At 39.4% G+C, this 16,206-nt stretch overlaps 2 protein-coding genes across 6 annotated transcripts in view; one reads left to right on the top strand and one right to left on the bottom strand.

Annotated features, from left to right (window-relative positions):
- Nucleotides 1-15,751, top strand: part of MAGI3 (membrane associated guanylate kinase, WW and PDZ domain containing 3) — a 260,129-nt gene extending 244,378 nt beyond the window's left edge. For 2 of the 4 annotated variants that reach the window (XM_060090289.1, XM_060090290.1), the window contains exons 17-22: nt 2,025-2,127; nt 2,893-3,019; nt 3,955-4,098; nt 11,108-11,246; nt 12,057-12,147; nt 12,774-12,859. In XM_060090289.1, the coding sequence (XP_059946272.1) occupies nt 2,025-2,127; nt 2,893-3,019; nt 3,955-4,098; nt 11,108-11,246; nt 12,057-12,106 (563 nt within the window). In that variant the 3' untranslated portion in view covers nt 12,107-12,147; nt 12,774-12,859. Of the gene's footprint in view, nt 1-2,024; nt 2,128-2,892; nt 3,020-3,954; nt 4,099-11,107; nt 11,247-12,056; nt 12,148-12,773 lie in introns of all 4 variants that reach the window. The other 2 variants (XM_060090287.1, XM_060090288.1) reach the window with 1 other exon arrangement.
- Nucleotides 12,738-16,206, bottom strand: part of PHTF1 (putative homeodomain transcription factor 1) — a 79,226-nt gene continuing 75,757 nt past the window's right edge. For both annotated transcript variants that reach the window (XR_009531151.1, XR_009531150.1), the window contains 2 exons: nt 13,761-13,871; nt 12,738-12,950 (listed from right to left, as the gene is read on the bottom strand). The gene's annotated coding sequence lies outside the window, so the exon portion shown is untranslated. The remainder of the gene's footprint in view (nt 12,951-13,760; nt 13,872-16,206) is intronic.

The following is a 16,206-nucleotide window of genomic DNA, read 5'->3' on the forward strand; positions in this document are numbered from 1 at the left end:
AATAAAAATTAAAAAAAGTTCATGCACCACTCTCCCTTCTTGGACCATTTGATTTTAAAGAGGAAAGACAACCCTCTGGATAAGTTCTGCAAAGGTTGGGCCTCCATCTCTACATCTGGTACATGTTGAAATCCATGTAGACACACAAGCCCAGCAGGCAGAGTCAGAGCATCAGAAATCCTCAGGGGCTGCCACAGCTTAGCCAGATAACATTACTCTCCTCCCGCCACTGTTTATACCCTGGCCTGTGTTTTCAGAGTACTCTCAGTTACTTTCAGTTACAAGAAGTTCTTAAATAAGAATAAATTATTTATCTGTTTTTAGTCCCAAGAACTTTGAAGAGAAACAACTTAATCCAAGCCATAAAATAGTGATGTATTTAGTGACCCTGAAGTCCCAGCTTTCTCAATAGAAATTGCTTCCTAAACATTCATATTCTTTGTTTTTCACATCAGTCTTTCTCTGTTTTCATTATATTTTAGATTCAGATTTTATCAGTTTCTACATGTTTTAACCTAAAAATGTCCTCTTACCTGGAACATTTTTGCTAAGTTAGGCAAATATTTCAGACTGTACACCTTAAGAGAAATATAGCCCCAAATAAGAAATATAGCCCCAATCATTTTGATGATTATGATAACCGTAATGATCATTTTAATAGAAACATATGCCAGGCACTGTTCCAAGCATGTTTGTCTATGCAATAACCGCCCCCCCCCCCGAGGTAGCTGTAATTCCCTTTTCATTCATGAGATGATTAGAAGCACAGAGAATTAAAGTAATTTGTTCAAGAACACATAGCTAGTAAATGATGGGATCTGGCTGAAACCCCATCAGTCTTGCTCCAAAGTTCATGGTCTTAATCATTAACCTATGCTCTCTCTTTGATATTTTAAAATATCCTATGTTTTAAAATTTGGGCGGGATAAAACATTAGAAAGTTTCAGCTTTTTTTTTTTTTTTTTTGGCTGTGTTGGGTCTTCGTTGCTGCGTGCAGGCTTTCTCTAGTTGTGGCGCGCGGGCTTCTCATTGCGGTGGCTTCTCATTGCGGAACATGGGCTCTAGGCACGCGGGCTTCAGTAGTTGTGGCACGTGGGCTCAGTAGTTGTGGCTCGCGGGTTGTAGAGTGTAGGCTCAGTAGCTGTGGCGCACGGTCTTGGTTGTTCTGTGGCATGTGGGATCTTCCCGGATCAGGGATCGAACCCGTGTCCCCTGCATTGGCACGCGGATTCTTAACCACTGCACCACCAGGGAAGTCCGAAGGTTTTAGCCTTAAAAATAAATATGAGTCTGACAACCTCCAGAGTGTCTTTTAACTGTCGTCTCCCATGAATTGGCATCTAGTTCTAGATGCAAGCACTTTGCTTAGTTATGAAATCCGCCTTCAAGGAACAACAGGAGTTCTGAAGCTGTTGAGGATGATACTGAAGCAAATGTTCCTTTTTTTCCCTTACATCTGTGCTTTTAGAAAATAGAATCAGTAAAATCTTTATAAACATTTGTCAATACTCAGGATGATTTTATAAGTTTCTCTTTGATACTAGAGTCAGGTGAAATAACTACTGCTACATTAAAGATGCAGGTTAAAGATACGTGTGTAATTTCCAGACTGGCCTCTGTGTTCCAGCATTCCTAAGACCTGTCTTTGTCATCTAGAGTGGTTTACCAGTTACGGGCAGTACACTCTGGAAACCCATAAATATGTTACAAGGTAGTTCCCAGAGCTCAGTCCTCTAGATAATAGTATGGAGTGTGTTCATTTCTGATTTTCATGTTGTGTGGACGACCAGAACAAAGGTGAAAGAGGGAAAGCATGTGCAGTAAGAATGATTCCTGTTCTCTTCAAACATAAACATCAATCAGAAGCCACAGGGAAAAAGACGTTAGTTCCAGTTGCAAGCAGCTGACAGCAGTGCTGCTTGTGTAAAGTCACTACCGTCGGGAGAGTGACAACCACTCGTTACTGTCTCACTTTCACATTTTTATGTACAAATTCTTATTTCTCTTGTTTCGCCTTTGAACAGAGCATCTTGGTCCACCGTCAGGAACAAACTCCGCCAGGCAAAGCCCAGCCCTGCAGCACAGGCCCATGGGACAGTCACAGGCCAACCACATACCTGGGGACAGGTGGGGCTGCTCTTCTCAGGTTTTGGTTTTTTCCTCTGCTCATCTCCCCACTTTGCGTCACCCACCCACCCCCACTCACCTCCACACAATTATGCAGAAGCCAGCCGGTTAGGTCAAGATGAGACGTCTAGTCCCTCCGGTCCCTTTGTCCCTTCCTCCCCCTCTTCCCAGCCCCAGCCCAGGGTGCAGCGTAACAGGTGGGGATTAGAAAGAATTGACAGTAGCACCTACTCTACTGCTCTAGGTCCTCACGGTTTTGGTAGGGAAGCCCCAGACCCACATCGATTACCATCTTCTTAGACTACCCGAGCAGTATCTCTGCATATTTCTTTCCTCTTTCGTTGAAAATATTAATCATGAAACAAAAACTGAATTTCCAAAAATTCAGCATTTTCACAGGCATTGGTACTGCAGGAGAGCCATTTTTCACTGTAACAAGGTCAGCTTATCTGCCCTCCAGTTCAGCGACTTAAGTGCAGTTTTCCTTGATGTAAACTGTGCTGAGACACCCTTAAGACAAAAAAAAAAAAAAAAAAAAAAAAAACAGCATGGGGGTGTTGACAGACTTGAAGCCATGCTGGAGTTCATGGCTAGTTTTTGCCTGGCATCTCTCTGCTTCTAGATACAGCCTGTCTTAATAGCAGTTTGTCAGAGGGAGAATGGCAAAATTCAGCTTTTAAAGGAAAAGAAATTGATCTGCTTTTACTTTTAGGCTGTTTTTCATATTCTCAGTTCAGAGAGTGACTTGATTTCTCTTTCCTGTAGAAGTGTCACAGAAAGTGAAATTGGAAAAGACGTCTCCACTTCCTACAGACACTCGTGGTCTGACCACAAGCACCTTGCACAGCCTGACACTGCAATGATTTCAGTCATAGGCAGTCGGCACAATCAGGTAACAGAGATTCCCCCCAGATGCAGACTGTTCTTTTCAGTTGCCGAATCACTGACACTGATGAATTTTAATTGCAAATCAGTTCAGATAAATTTGTTCCCAAAACTGATCATTCTTAAGGACCTACTCTGTGTTTGGCATTCTCTTAGTGTCCACGAGACAACGTAAAGAGTGAAAAAGAAGTTTATCCTCTATTGGAGAAATTTTAACCCTTACTTGAGTACCTAGAAATAGCAGTATTTTAGTTAATCAAAGAAGGATTTGGGGTGGGTTTTTTTTTTCTTTTTTCAGGAAAATTAGTCAAAATCTGCTTAAAGGAAGCACTGTTCAAAATTCTGTTCTCTGATTGTTCTGTTGCATATTGACCAACTAGTAGAGAAGACATGTAATCTTCAAATTAATTTAGGCTGCATTTATGGAAATTAAGTAGCCCTTCGACCAAAACGTACATTCCTTCCTTATGATATAGAAATGCATATTGATATATGATAGCACTTATATGTGGAATCCCCAAAAAATGATACAAATGAACTTATTTACAAAACAAAAATAGACCCACAGATATAGAAGGCACTAAGGTTACAAAAGGGGATGGGGGATAAGTTCGGAGTTTGAGATAACATATACTACTATATATAAAATAGGTCATCAATAGGGACCTACTGTAGAGCACAGAACTATACTCAATATCTTGTAATAAACTATAATGGAAAAGAATCTGAAAAAGAATAGATATATATACATGTGTAACTGAATCACTTTGTTGTGCACTTGAAACTAACACAACATCGTAAATTAACTGTACTTCAATTTTCTTTTAAAAGTGCGTATTGAGAGTATAAATCATTTCTTCCGGCCATAAAAGGAGTCTTTCTTCAAACTTCAAATAAAGCAGTCCATGTAAGCTTGTTTTTCTTACACTTCTCTCTCTCTAGAGCCTTGGTTGTTACCCAGTGGAGCTGGAGCGAGGCCCCCGGGGCTTTGGATTCAGCCTCAGGGGTGGGAAGGAATACAACATGGGGCTGTTCATCCTGCGTCTCGCTGAGGATGGTCCTGCCATCAAAGACGGCAGAATTCACGTGAGTTGGCTTCTGTCTGCAAACTTTGGTTCTGGCTCAGGACTGGAAACTTCTGAAAATAGTTGATTAAAGGGAATGCAGAAACCTCCTGAATCTATGAAGCAAGATTTTCCATCACTAAAACCTGAAAGGCAGATGCTTGTCATGATTTCATTTCCTCTTTGCAGGGTGCTATACTGTATTGCAGTTAGGCTGCTTGCGCTGGCTTGACTTTGGTCAGTAAGAAAAAATCAATTTTACTTACGTAGTCAACATTCAAGGGCAAATGGATTAATAAATAAAATATACTTTCATCTTATTAAAAGTCTTGGGAAAGCCAGGATGAAACAGAATCATCGACTTCTTCCAAGAAACAGTAATCCCAGGATTTTTTTTCCCTCTTAGCTACTTCTAGAGGGAGCCAGAGGTCGAAAAGCATGACTCTCCCAACCTTTATTATCATTTTCAGGACTAGATATCACATCAGCAATGTTCCTGCATAGGGGTACTCAGCTCTGAAACACTATAGCTTTGTACATGGCATTGAGGCCAGATGGTTTATGTATCTGCAAAAGATATTTTCCTTCCTTCTCTAGATGTTACTTAGAGGATTCTTATATAGAAGACATTTGCTGGGCTCAATTTTTTTTTAAATAGTTAATTTACTGGTATTCAATTATTTGCTAAAAATTTTATATGCTAAAAATTATAAAATCCGGACAGTCTTCCCTTTACTATTCAAAAGAACTTTGGACTTCTTCCCTCTGCTACCGATAGGCATCAGGGAAAGAGAAATTTTTCTTTTTCTTCTTCTCCTTTTTATTTATTTATTTATATTTTTTTGCGATACGCGGGCCTCCCACTGCTGTGGCCTCTCCCGTCGCGGAGCACAGGCTCCGGACGCGCAGTTTCAGCGGCCATGGCTCACAGGCCCAAGCCGCTCTGCGGCATGTGGGATCCTCTCGGACCGGGGCACGAACCCATGTCCCCTGCATCGGCAGGCGGACTCCCAACCACTGCGCCACCAGGGAAGCCCTATTTTTCTCTTTTACTTTTAACTAAGTAAACTAATTAGAAAGGCAAATGACCCTGGCAAATTATTAGATGGTATATTCTAACAATGATTAGAAAAGTCTTCTGGGTGATTGCAGTTTTGAATTATGCACATCACTACTCCACTCCCATTACTCATTTCATAAACATTTACTGAGTGTTTGCTTTACCCAAGGATTTATACATGATACTGAATAAGCTGGGAAAAAGAGTGACCCCAAAACAAGGTACCATCCTTTCTCTAAAGGACTAGACTTTTGTACAAGTTCAAAGTAGGTGAATATGAGTAGAGAAGATTTCATAGAAGAGGTGGCATTGGACAGTCAATAGGATTTCAACAGGGAGAGATTAAGAAAACATTCCAGGCTGAAGAAATGAGCAAAGGGGTAAAACGAAGGAAGTACACGTCATATATAGGGAACTGCAAGTGGTCAAGTTTACCTAGAGTCTATTTAGAAAATAAATAGAAGGGTAGAAGAAAATGAGAATATGAAAGTAGGATGAATCACCAGTATGTAGGTCCAAGACAGTGGAAAGTCACAGAAGGCTTTTGTGCCAAGAGTTCCCCCTGAGAGCAATACACTGATCAAATCAGTCTCTTGGTGTGTAGGATGGATGAGGGGATAGGGCTAGCTATAGTTTAGGCATCCAGTCATGGTGGTGGGAGTGTAACTTGGGATGGTAGTACTTTGGGTGGATGGTAAGTGATGCGTGTGGGATCAACTGTTAATGAAGAAAAGACCAGTTTAGTTGACTGACAAGTATTAAATGAGTGAAGGATGAAGGAAAAAAAAGAGTAAAGGATGGCTTAGAGGCTTCACCCTGCCTGTACTATGAAAAACAAAACGTGAGGGAGGCCAGTGGGAGAAAGGGTTTGGCAAAGACTGATGATGTACTAAGTTGTAGTCATGTTGAAGGACCAGCTGGTTGAGCAGGTGTAAATATTTAGCAGGCAGTTAGGACAAGAGGTAAAGTCCCAGACTGTGACATTGCAGGCAGTTAGGACAAGAGGTAAAGTCCCAGATTGTGACATTACCCAGACGGAAGTGAAAACTGATACCTTTGCTGTGGATGAGTTCACTAAAGGAGAAGATTTAGAGAGTTGTGGGCCAGGGGCAGGACTCTGGATAAGGCCTGTCATTAGTGGACCATAGAAAGTAGAGAAAATGGGGAGGGTGAGAACGCAGAGCAGCAGAAGCAGAGCTGGAGGGTGTTGATGGCAAGGAGAGGGGCTGATGGCCAAAGGCCATTAGTGTGCTGAAGCTGAGCTGTTTGCTCTCGCCACAGTTCACTTTCTTGTAGGGACAGTTTAATAAAGTGGGGAGAACATGGGTTTGGAAATCAGGACAAGGATCGAATTCTGGTTCTGCCACCTTGTAGCTGTGCATAGTTGGGTAACTTCTGAACCTGCACAAAACGCAGAGCTATAATACATGTAAAATACATGGCCCAAGTAAACTTCTTAAAGTTTTAGTAAGAGCAGTTTGAGGCACTGTATATGGGAATGGCATACTTATTTCTGGTTTTCTTTGTCCTTTTTCAAAAAAAAAAATCTCTAAGTCATTTAAATCTGGAGTTTAAAAAAAATCTCCCATTGTATATTGTATCACGAAACTCCAGTTAAACCAAAAACTAGGATATAATTGAAATGTTGGTTTCAAATACACTAATCTCACCAAATAAAGGGCAAACAAAGGGGCCTTAAAGGATTCTATTTCTAAAACATGTTATTCTTAATAATGAACAGAATAATGAACAGAAACTTTAGAATTATGTGATAAAATCAGCTTTAATATAAAAAAGAAACTCTGAAATTTGAAAGCAAAAGCAAATAAGCTATTACTGCTATGCCCAGGTTTGTTCTAAACTCTAATAAAATAAATCAGCTTTTCAGAGAATATTTTTTCTGGCTACTAAATTATCAAAATCTTGACTTGGTGTAGGGATCATGGGAGCTTTGCTGTAAATGACAACTTACTCAGGTGGCCACTGTCCCAAAAGATGAGCATTTATCTCCAGCTGACACTTGTGCATGGAGCCAGCCACCTGAGCATCCATCCTGCCTTCCCCTCTTGCCTCTCTCCTCTTCTCCCGTGTCTTTTCTGTTAAGCTGACACTGTACTTTGTGTCCTGTACCTATTATTCCAGTATCTTCAGCACCTGAGGTAGTGCCTTGAATATTGATAGTAGATGCACCAGAGATATTTGTTGAAAGAATAGAATGCATGGTTAATATTTCTAGATAATGAGATAATTTTTTTTAATATTTAAGATTAACTCCCAGAACTTATTACTGGGTAGACAGGACTTGGCCTATAGGAAGGAATAAGCAAACAGTGTAATTGTATAATTCAATAAAACAAGAAAATGTTAACTTTTAATATAGATGGAAAGGTGTTGAGAGGATCTGTACATTTAGTGAGTCTTCAGCTGGTCCTTAGATCCTGTTAAGATTTAGAGAGGAAGGAAAAAGGTTCTGGGCTAAAGGAATGAGAAATCAGCTGAATGGAAAAAGTCCGTATTAGGTAATAGTGTCAGACTGAAATATTTGACAAAGAACAGAATCAGATTTAGAAACTATTAAGAGTCTGTTGTCTTCCAGACCACATGTTTTCACTTGTATTAGTTTCAGTCTCACAAAAACTCTGTGAGGTAGGTGGCATTATCCCCACCTGCAGATTAAAACTGAGGCTCAGGGAGACTAAGTCACAGCCACAGAGGGACCCAGGTCCATTGTCTCTCAGCCTGGTCTGTGTGCTTTCACATCAGGCCATGATTATGTCATTTGGACTCAATTCCTTTGGGAGGCATAAAGGGTCTTAACAGGTTGTAAGATAATGTAAGCAATGTGTTAGAAATATTGTTTAGTCATTTTAATACACTTTAGTGGATGTTGTTTTAAAAACTGCAAGACTGGGCCTCCCTGGTGGCGCAGTGGTTGAGAGTCCGCCTGCCGATGCAGGGGATACGGGTTCGTGCCCCGATCTGGGAGGATCCCATATGCCGCGGAGCGGCTGGACCCGTGAGCCATGGCCGCTGGGCCTGCGCATCCGGAGCCTGTGCTCCGCAACGGGAGAGGCCACAACAGTGAGAGGCCCGCATACCGCAAAAAGAAGAAAAAAAAAAAAAAAAAAAAAAAAAAAAAAAAAAAACTGCAAGACTGCCTTAAAAAAATGATTTTTTTTAAAGGAACACAATTTTTCTCTGTCGTTCTTCCTACTTTCCCCCTTTTGGTTCTCCTGTTCTCTTTTCTTCCCCTTTCATTTCTTTCTTCTCTCCTCTCTCCTCTCCTCTGTCCCCCACAATTCTATTTTTCAATAATACAAAAACCTGACCTTGAATTTTTATTCTTATCAAAAGATATATTCCCCATTTTTTGTATTTTTATCACACTTAAATTTTTTAAAGTAACAAACTTTTAAAAGAATGTTTACATTTCCCTCTCAAAGGTGTGATTTTTTTATCTTAAGCTTTGTGTAGTCCAGTTTAGAACTTTTTCCCCTTTTGAGGGCCTCTCTACCATAAATCTTAAAACCATGGCTTTCCTCTCCTTCACCCTAATTTAGTTTTTAAGTTAAACAAAAGTGACGCCTGGTGGCAGATCTGTTCAATTACAAGTTTTTTGCAGTTTACTTATTGTGATGAAAGAATAAGAAATATGCAGGTTTGGACAGAGAATTTAAGCCAAAGAATATAATTGAAATGAATTATAACCTCAGTCACGTTTTTACAAGATGTAACCAAAGCATGCTCCAAGTAGTATCTATTTTAATATTCATTTCTCTAATTATCAGAGGGTTTTATATCTGGTGCTAATTTGTCATCTGTGTTTCCTCATGAAAGTGATTTTTCTATAATCACTTATTAAAGGAAATCTGGGTACCGACCTTTGTTTCACTTATATACCTATTCTGATTATAAGGGTTTTTTAATGAATTGTGTTTATTACTTTTTCTCCATTCTATTATGTTTATTATCATCGTATTTTGGGGTTTTTTCCACTTTATGTGTTAAATCCATCTATTTTGTGATATCCTCCACTTCTTCGCTCATTTTTTTTTCCGTAAATATGCAATAAAACTTGTTCTATTTTCTTAGTTTACTTGAAAAATTTTTGCATTGTATAGAACGGGGTGCTGTCTATAGTTAAATCTTCATCCTGCTACATTTTTTTTTTTTTTTGGCTGCTTGGGTCTTTGTTGCTGCACGTGGGCTTTCACTAGTTGCGGTGAGCAGGGGCTACTCTTCGTTGCGGTGTGTGGGTTTCTCATCTCGGTGGCTTCCCTTGTTGCGGAGCACGGGCTCTAGGCGCGCGGGCTTCAGTAGTTATGGCTCGCGGGCTCTAGAGCGCAGGCTCAGTAGTTGTGGTGCACAGGCTTAGTTGCTCCGTGGCACGTGGGATCTTCCGAGACCAGGGATCGAACCTGTGTCCCCTTCACTGACAGGCAGATTCTTAACCACTGTGCCACCAGTGAAGTCCCTCACCCTGCTATGCTTTAAATCTTTTTTTGGAAAACCAGAAAATAGATCATTTGAAAATTAACATTTATTTGTGCTTGGTGTATAATACTGTTTTTTGTTTGTTTGTTTGTTTGTTTCTTTTTGCGGTATGCGGGCCTCTCACTGTTGTGGCCTCTCCCGTTGCGGAGCACAGGCTCCGGATGCGCAGGCCCAGCGGCCATGGCTCACGGGCCCAGCCGCTCCGCGGCATATGGGATCCTCCCAGACCGGGGCACGAACCCGTATCCCCTGCATCGGCAGGCGGACTCTTAACCACTGCGCCACCAGGGAGGCCCTATAATACTGTTTTTAGCTCATTAATTCCTCCCAACAACCCCAGGAGGTAAGGTAGGCACTAATGTTATCCCCACTTAACAGAGAGGAAAATGAGACCACTCTGCTAGGACGAGGTCGAGCCAGGAGTGAACCACAGACATTATGACTCCAAAGCCCAGCTTCCAAGCCACTGTGCTCTGCTGCAGCTGTGGCTACAGAGCACCCCTACTCACCTCTGTTAAATAATTACCGCGTCCTCTTCTGTTATTTCTGCATCGTTTTAGTAAGCTCTGCAAATATTGCTTTTTGTAATTTCAGTAATTGCCCATTGTTCAGTTTTTCTGTTTTGAAGCCAATACCCTTTAGTTGTTTGTCACCTCGAAATGTTTAAAATCTGGATATATTTTTAAATCATTACCATCATTATCTTTAACCAGGTCCTTTGCAGAAGTTATACTTCACTCATTCACGTTTCCTTTTTTTTTTTTCAAATAACTATAGACAACATTTCTAGTAAATAGCAGTGGTACTTGAGGCATTTTATTCTGATCCCTAGCTTTTGTTTGTCTTCTAGGGAAATCACTACACACTAAAGTCATTTAGTGTAAGCCAGCTATTGGTTTTAAATAAGTATTTCATATTAGTATGAATTTCTCCAAGCTGAGTTTTCTTAAGAGTTTTAGTCTATAAATATTTCATTTAGGTAATGCCTCATATATGTACAGGGCGTAGCGGCAACACAAAGGAAGGAGTAGGCAGTTCTCCCTGGAGGCCAGGATAGGCTTCAAAGATGAGGAGCCACCTGCCTAGGATTTAGGATATTCAGGTCGAGTCGGAAAGTACCCTTCACAGGCGGATTAATCAGAGGTAGCTCTGTGGTATCATGTGGGTCATAGAGCCTTCACCTCTCCCACCACTTAACCTTTGGTTGAAAACTTAGAATTTGATTCTTGACTTCAAGATGCCCAGATCCTGCTTACTAGTCATATAAACTTTTATAGCGTAAATAAAACTGGACATCATCTCTTCCTATTGCTACCACCTGTCCACTCCTCATCAACTCTAGCATAATAGCACTGTGCACAAGTTAAATATTTTACAAAGAGTCATTCAGCAGAGTTGGGTGGCTCTAGGGATGACAAAACAGAACTGAAGGAGGATGTGTAGTTTCATGTTGTTTCTGTGAATGTTCCCTGTCTAGGTTGGGGACCAGATTGTTGAAATCAATGGGGAACCTACACAAGGCATCACACATACTCGAGCAATTGAGCTCATTCAGGCCGGTGGAAATAAAGTTCTTCTTCTTTTGAGGCCAGGAACTGGCTTGATACCTGACCATGGTAAGTTAAGTAGCTCACCTGTAGCTGAAAAGCTGAGAATGTGTTAGGGAGAGGGCAGCAGAAGGAAAAGGAATATCTATTTGGAGGGGACAGATATGTTACTAGCTAATTCAGAGGTAACCACCAGAACCATCTAAAGTTAGTTACCATAAATAATAATATTACAAAATAAGTGACTTCATACAGAACTTTTGTTAGACTAGAATTTATATGTTAAGCTAGTTTCAGCAGAAAACATAGTTGCTTTTGCAGAGAAAAGTGCCTATAAAAAACAAGAACATTAGAGGCAAACGATTTTAATGTTATGAAAAGCATTTGAAATCTCTTCAAATGTTATTTTTTTCCTTATAGTAAGATGAGTTTCTCTCTTAATGAGCAGCATGAGAACTTTAGGCTTTTCTAGTCATTTGTCAAAAACAAGTTACTTTAGCTCTACCTGGAGACAAGGAGTTGCACTTGGGACCATTTCTGTAGTCCTGTGCTGATCTTAAATTTCCTTGGTTTCATTGTATGTTTTTGAAATATCACAGTATTTGAAAATCACTGTTTATCAACTGAGTGCACTAGTCTAGAAGTACAATACCACACCACTTAGTCCTTGTCCGTTCCAGTTTCCTCCCTTCCCCCCATAAAGCTTTTGAGGGATAAGTATAGACATGACCTCCTACAGTCCCCTTCCAGCCTATAATCCTCTGACTGTATTACCTTCCACCATCTGCTTGTAAACCATACGTCCCCGGTGACATCTTTGCTAACTGCGCTGTGATGTTTTTTTTACACAGTCCTAGGCTTTTTCTCTTCCTTCTTCAGGTTTGGCTCCTTCCGGTCTGTGCTCCTACGTGAAACCTGAGCAACATTAAGGCTTTCAGGGCTTTTCTTGGTCTTTCCTTAAAAAGATTTGGTAAATTTGCATGTCTTGTAAATCACTTCCTTCTTTTTTTTTCTTTTTAATTAAAAATGATGCTATTAAATACATCTATTTCTATCTTCTGCACTTTTCAGTTTCCTTTTGACATTAAATTTGACAGCTTAAAGCAAGAAAATTATTTACAAATGCCCATGAACTCCATTCTGGTTACCACAGTTTGGTCTCCTTTATTAGTGATTTTGGCAAATCCTGAAGCTATAGCCATCAATAATAGCTAAATTAGTAAGCTGCTTGGACCAGGTAATTTGGTCCAATTTTATTATTTATTTAAGATTTTTATTGGGCTTTTGCTACTTATAAAGAATTTACACATCATATATTATCATACCTATTATACAAAAGTAATTGGAAAAATGAATACTATTATTTTGTATATATAAAACAACCTACCCTTCAGGTACAAGTATAGCTGTCTGTATACGTCTGCCTTTATAGAGAGAGATCTAAACATACATGAACTTTATTTATAAAATACTCAGGCTGTTTGTTTAAGCAGTCAGTAAAATTCAAATGGCTATCAAAAAATTCAAAACTTAATTAATTGTTCCTATTTATAATTCTAAAATTTAATAATGTTCTACTCAAATCACTCTTTTTAGGTGATTGGAATATTAATAACCCTTCATCTTCCAATGTGATTTATGATGAACAGTCACCATTCCACCCATCTTCACATTCTGCTTCCATATTTGAAGAGTGTCGTGTGCCAGTAATTGAAGAATCTTTGATGAGAGTGCAGATATGTGAAAAGGCAGAAGAATTAAAGGACATTGTGCCTGAAAAGAAAAGCACTTTAAATGAAAATCAGTCTGATATAAAACATCAGTCTCTTCTCCATAAAAATGTGAATAAAAGGGATCCACCCAACAGTCATGGGCACAGTGATAAGAAAAATCTCTTGAAAGTAGAAAATGGTGTCACACCAAGAGGCAGATCTGCTAGTCCCAAAAAGTCAGCCAGTCGATATTCAGAGGAACATTTAGAAAAGATTCCCAGTCCTCTAAAAAATGACCCCAAAAGAAGACCCAGAGATCGATCACTCAGCCCCAGGAAAGGAGAGAATAAAAGTAGTCAAATCAGCACCAGGGCAGCTTCTGGACAAGATCATTGCAGAAAAAGCAGAGGACAGTCTTCAAGCCCAAAGAAGCAGCAAAAAACTGAAGGAAGCAAAGACCAATCAAATGCGAACCAAAGAGCAGGGAGCCATGCTAACAACAATGCTGAGCAGATGTCAGATGGGAAAGAAAGATCAGGTGTTATCAGGAAAGATACAAATCAGAGTCAGCCTGGAAAAAACAGAACCAGGTCTCCAGAGAAAAAAAGCAAGAGAATGGATGAAAAGTCTCTTCCATCCAAAAAGACAAATAACACTACTAGTAGAGCTATATCGGAAAATGAAAAAGGAAAGAAAGCAACCTTAGTAGAAACAAGTTCTAGTAAAGATAAAATAGGAGAAAATATCAAAATATCAGAAAAGAAGCCAAAGCAGGAACCTGAAGAAAAAATGGTTTTAAACAAAATAGAAGATCACAAAAGAAAAGAACTAGAGGCAGCTGACAAAAACAAAGAGAGCGGAGGGTTCAAACCTGAAAGCGGTTCTCCAGCTAAGAAAACACCAATAACTCCAGGGCCTTGGAAGGTGCCACGTGCAAGTAGAACCACAGGCACTACTGGTGTGGCCGAGAAGCGACTGTGACCTTTAGTATAAAACAAAGAAAAAAAAGTTGTAAACTTTTCCTACTAAAAAGCAGTGTTCCCCTCCCCCCCCCAAATCATTGTTTTCAGGAATTCTGAAACACACATAAGAAGTACATTTTAATTTGAGCATCAAGTTACGTAGGCTGCATGAAGGGCCTGCAGGATTGCTAAGAACCCACTGTCCCCCTGGCTGGCTGCCTGCCTTGCGCTCAGGAAGGAGCCGCACCCACGGGCTCATCAGACAAGCCCAGCTCAGGCCGCCCAGCTCGTCTTCATGGGTGTCTGAACAAATGACATGTTGATATTCACAACGTGGTCACAACTCACTTTATATTTGTGCCAAGTTATCTACTGTATCATGTCTATTTTATCCTTCTCACTCAGATATTTCCACAGTAATGAAAAAACTAGGTTTGGCTTGGAAGTTGATATTCTCAATAGCATGTTGCATGTTTACAGAGAGAAATATTTGAGCCCTTGCAGAAGAAGAGATTGTTAACTCATCATTAAAGATGGCAGTTGCCTCTCCTAACAGCTTACTGATGATGTCCCCGTTTAAAAATAAAACTCCCAAACATCACTACTGGAAAGAAAAAAAAAGGTAGTCAAATATTGACTTTCTTATGGCTGTTTATTTTAATTCAGCCGGATAAGGTATTTCAAATAACTGTTAAAGATGTTATTTACAAATGAATGTTCAAATGAGAAAGCACTTCAATTGATTAAGAGTTCACCTCCTGCTGTGTTATTCAACTCTAATGTGTTATAGCATCTCAGATCACCCTTTTATTTCATTTATTTTATTATGAAACCACAAAGAAGCATGTGGAAATATTGCTTATTGCTATTTGAAGAAAAACTACCAAATTTCTATTTCTGGATATTTTGGTTGAACCAACTACTAAGTCATTAGTCATTAATACATAATACATATTTGAAGAGGGACTTAATCATGAAACCAGTTTCACGGTCCATTGCCAGATGAGGTACCAACTCATCTGGCAGCAGCTGTACAAGTTCGAGTGTTGAGAAGCAGAACCTGTGTGAGACCGGCTCACAAGCAAGTGAGAACAAACGTGGTGGTAGATAGTCCTTGCTAGATCTTATTTAATTTTAATATCTAGCTACATTAACCTATTTACAAACAAGAAAGGGAGAGTAAACATCTGCTTAGCTTGTACAGATTTTCAGAATTCTTTTTTAAAGTCTAATTAGAGATGTTTGTTGGAAGGTGGAGACAGTTTTTAGCTCCATAAAATAGATCCGGGTTTCTCAGCCCCCGGAAGCAGCATTCAGTAGCATCTATAAATAAAGGAACATTCTCAGAATAAAACCATTTTCTGGAGTATTTGAACACACTTGTTCTGTCACCCTGGGTTCATCTTGTTATTGTGAAACACATCATGTCCAGGTCCTTCCCTCTCAGAGTCTGACTGTGAAATTCTTTAATATAACAACTAAATCAGCCCCTGTAGATAAGACATGCTTCCCAGAGTGAGATTTCTGAAATCCCCTTTTCATCCAGAACTATATTTACCCACCTATTGTAACTACTTGAATAGAGAAGAATTAGAAGGCTTGATAAATGCTAAGAATTTAGTATCACAGAAATGATTTATTTTCCCTATAGTCCACAATTAGTGATAAAAATCCAATTTTTATTGTTAACTACGACATAACTTTGATGTCATCTGTTGTCAGTCTGATGTGGCTCTTTCCTTTCTAAGTAACCTGTCACTGTACTGATTCTGTACTGACTTAGCAATGTGGCCTTGGAATGCTAAGCAAAATATGGATGTACTGGTTGTAAATGTTTATATATTGTACAGTACCTTTATATATACACTTGAGGTTCTGATTAGAGAAAGAGACCTGTAAATCGCTCGTTATTTTTTATATAGATATTAAAAAAAAAAGAAAAACAAAAATCAGTTCATGGCCTGCATTTCTTTTACTGTCAGGTTTATGTAATGTTGCTTTTTCTATTTGTGGAGCTAATTCTCATCATGGTCTGAGTCCTCAAATAGATTTTTATCCCTACAAGTAACAAATATTCCAAGTCCTACAATCAGAAAGACTCTTACAATGATGACTGTACCTGTATAGCTATACTTATCTATATGTAAAGCTCAAAATTAGTTTGAGTTGAATATCATTATACCTACTTAATACCTTTCACTGTAAGGAAAATAGCTTTGCATAAATAATTTGCTACCCCCCAAAAATCCTTTCTTACACTGTCAGGGAAAGAAAAGGACTTGTCTTATTGGAAATTGTCATCAGACATTTCTAATGGACATAGCCGTGTAAGTCCAGTTACCACAAGGTCACAAA

Source organism: Mesoplodon densirostris, chromosome 2, assembly GCF_025265405.1.
Source record: "Mesoplodon densirostris isolate mMesDen1 chromosome 2, mMesDen1 primary haplotype, whole genome shotgun sequence".
Taxonomy (NCBI): domain Eukaryota; kingdom Metazoa; phylum Chordata; class Mammalia; order Artiodactyla; family Ziphiidae; genus Mesoplodon; species Mesoplodon densirostris.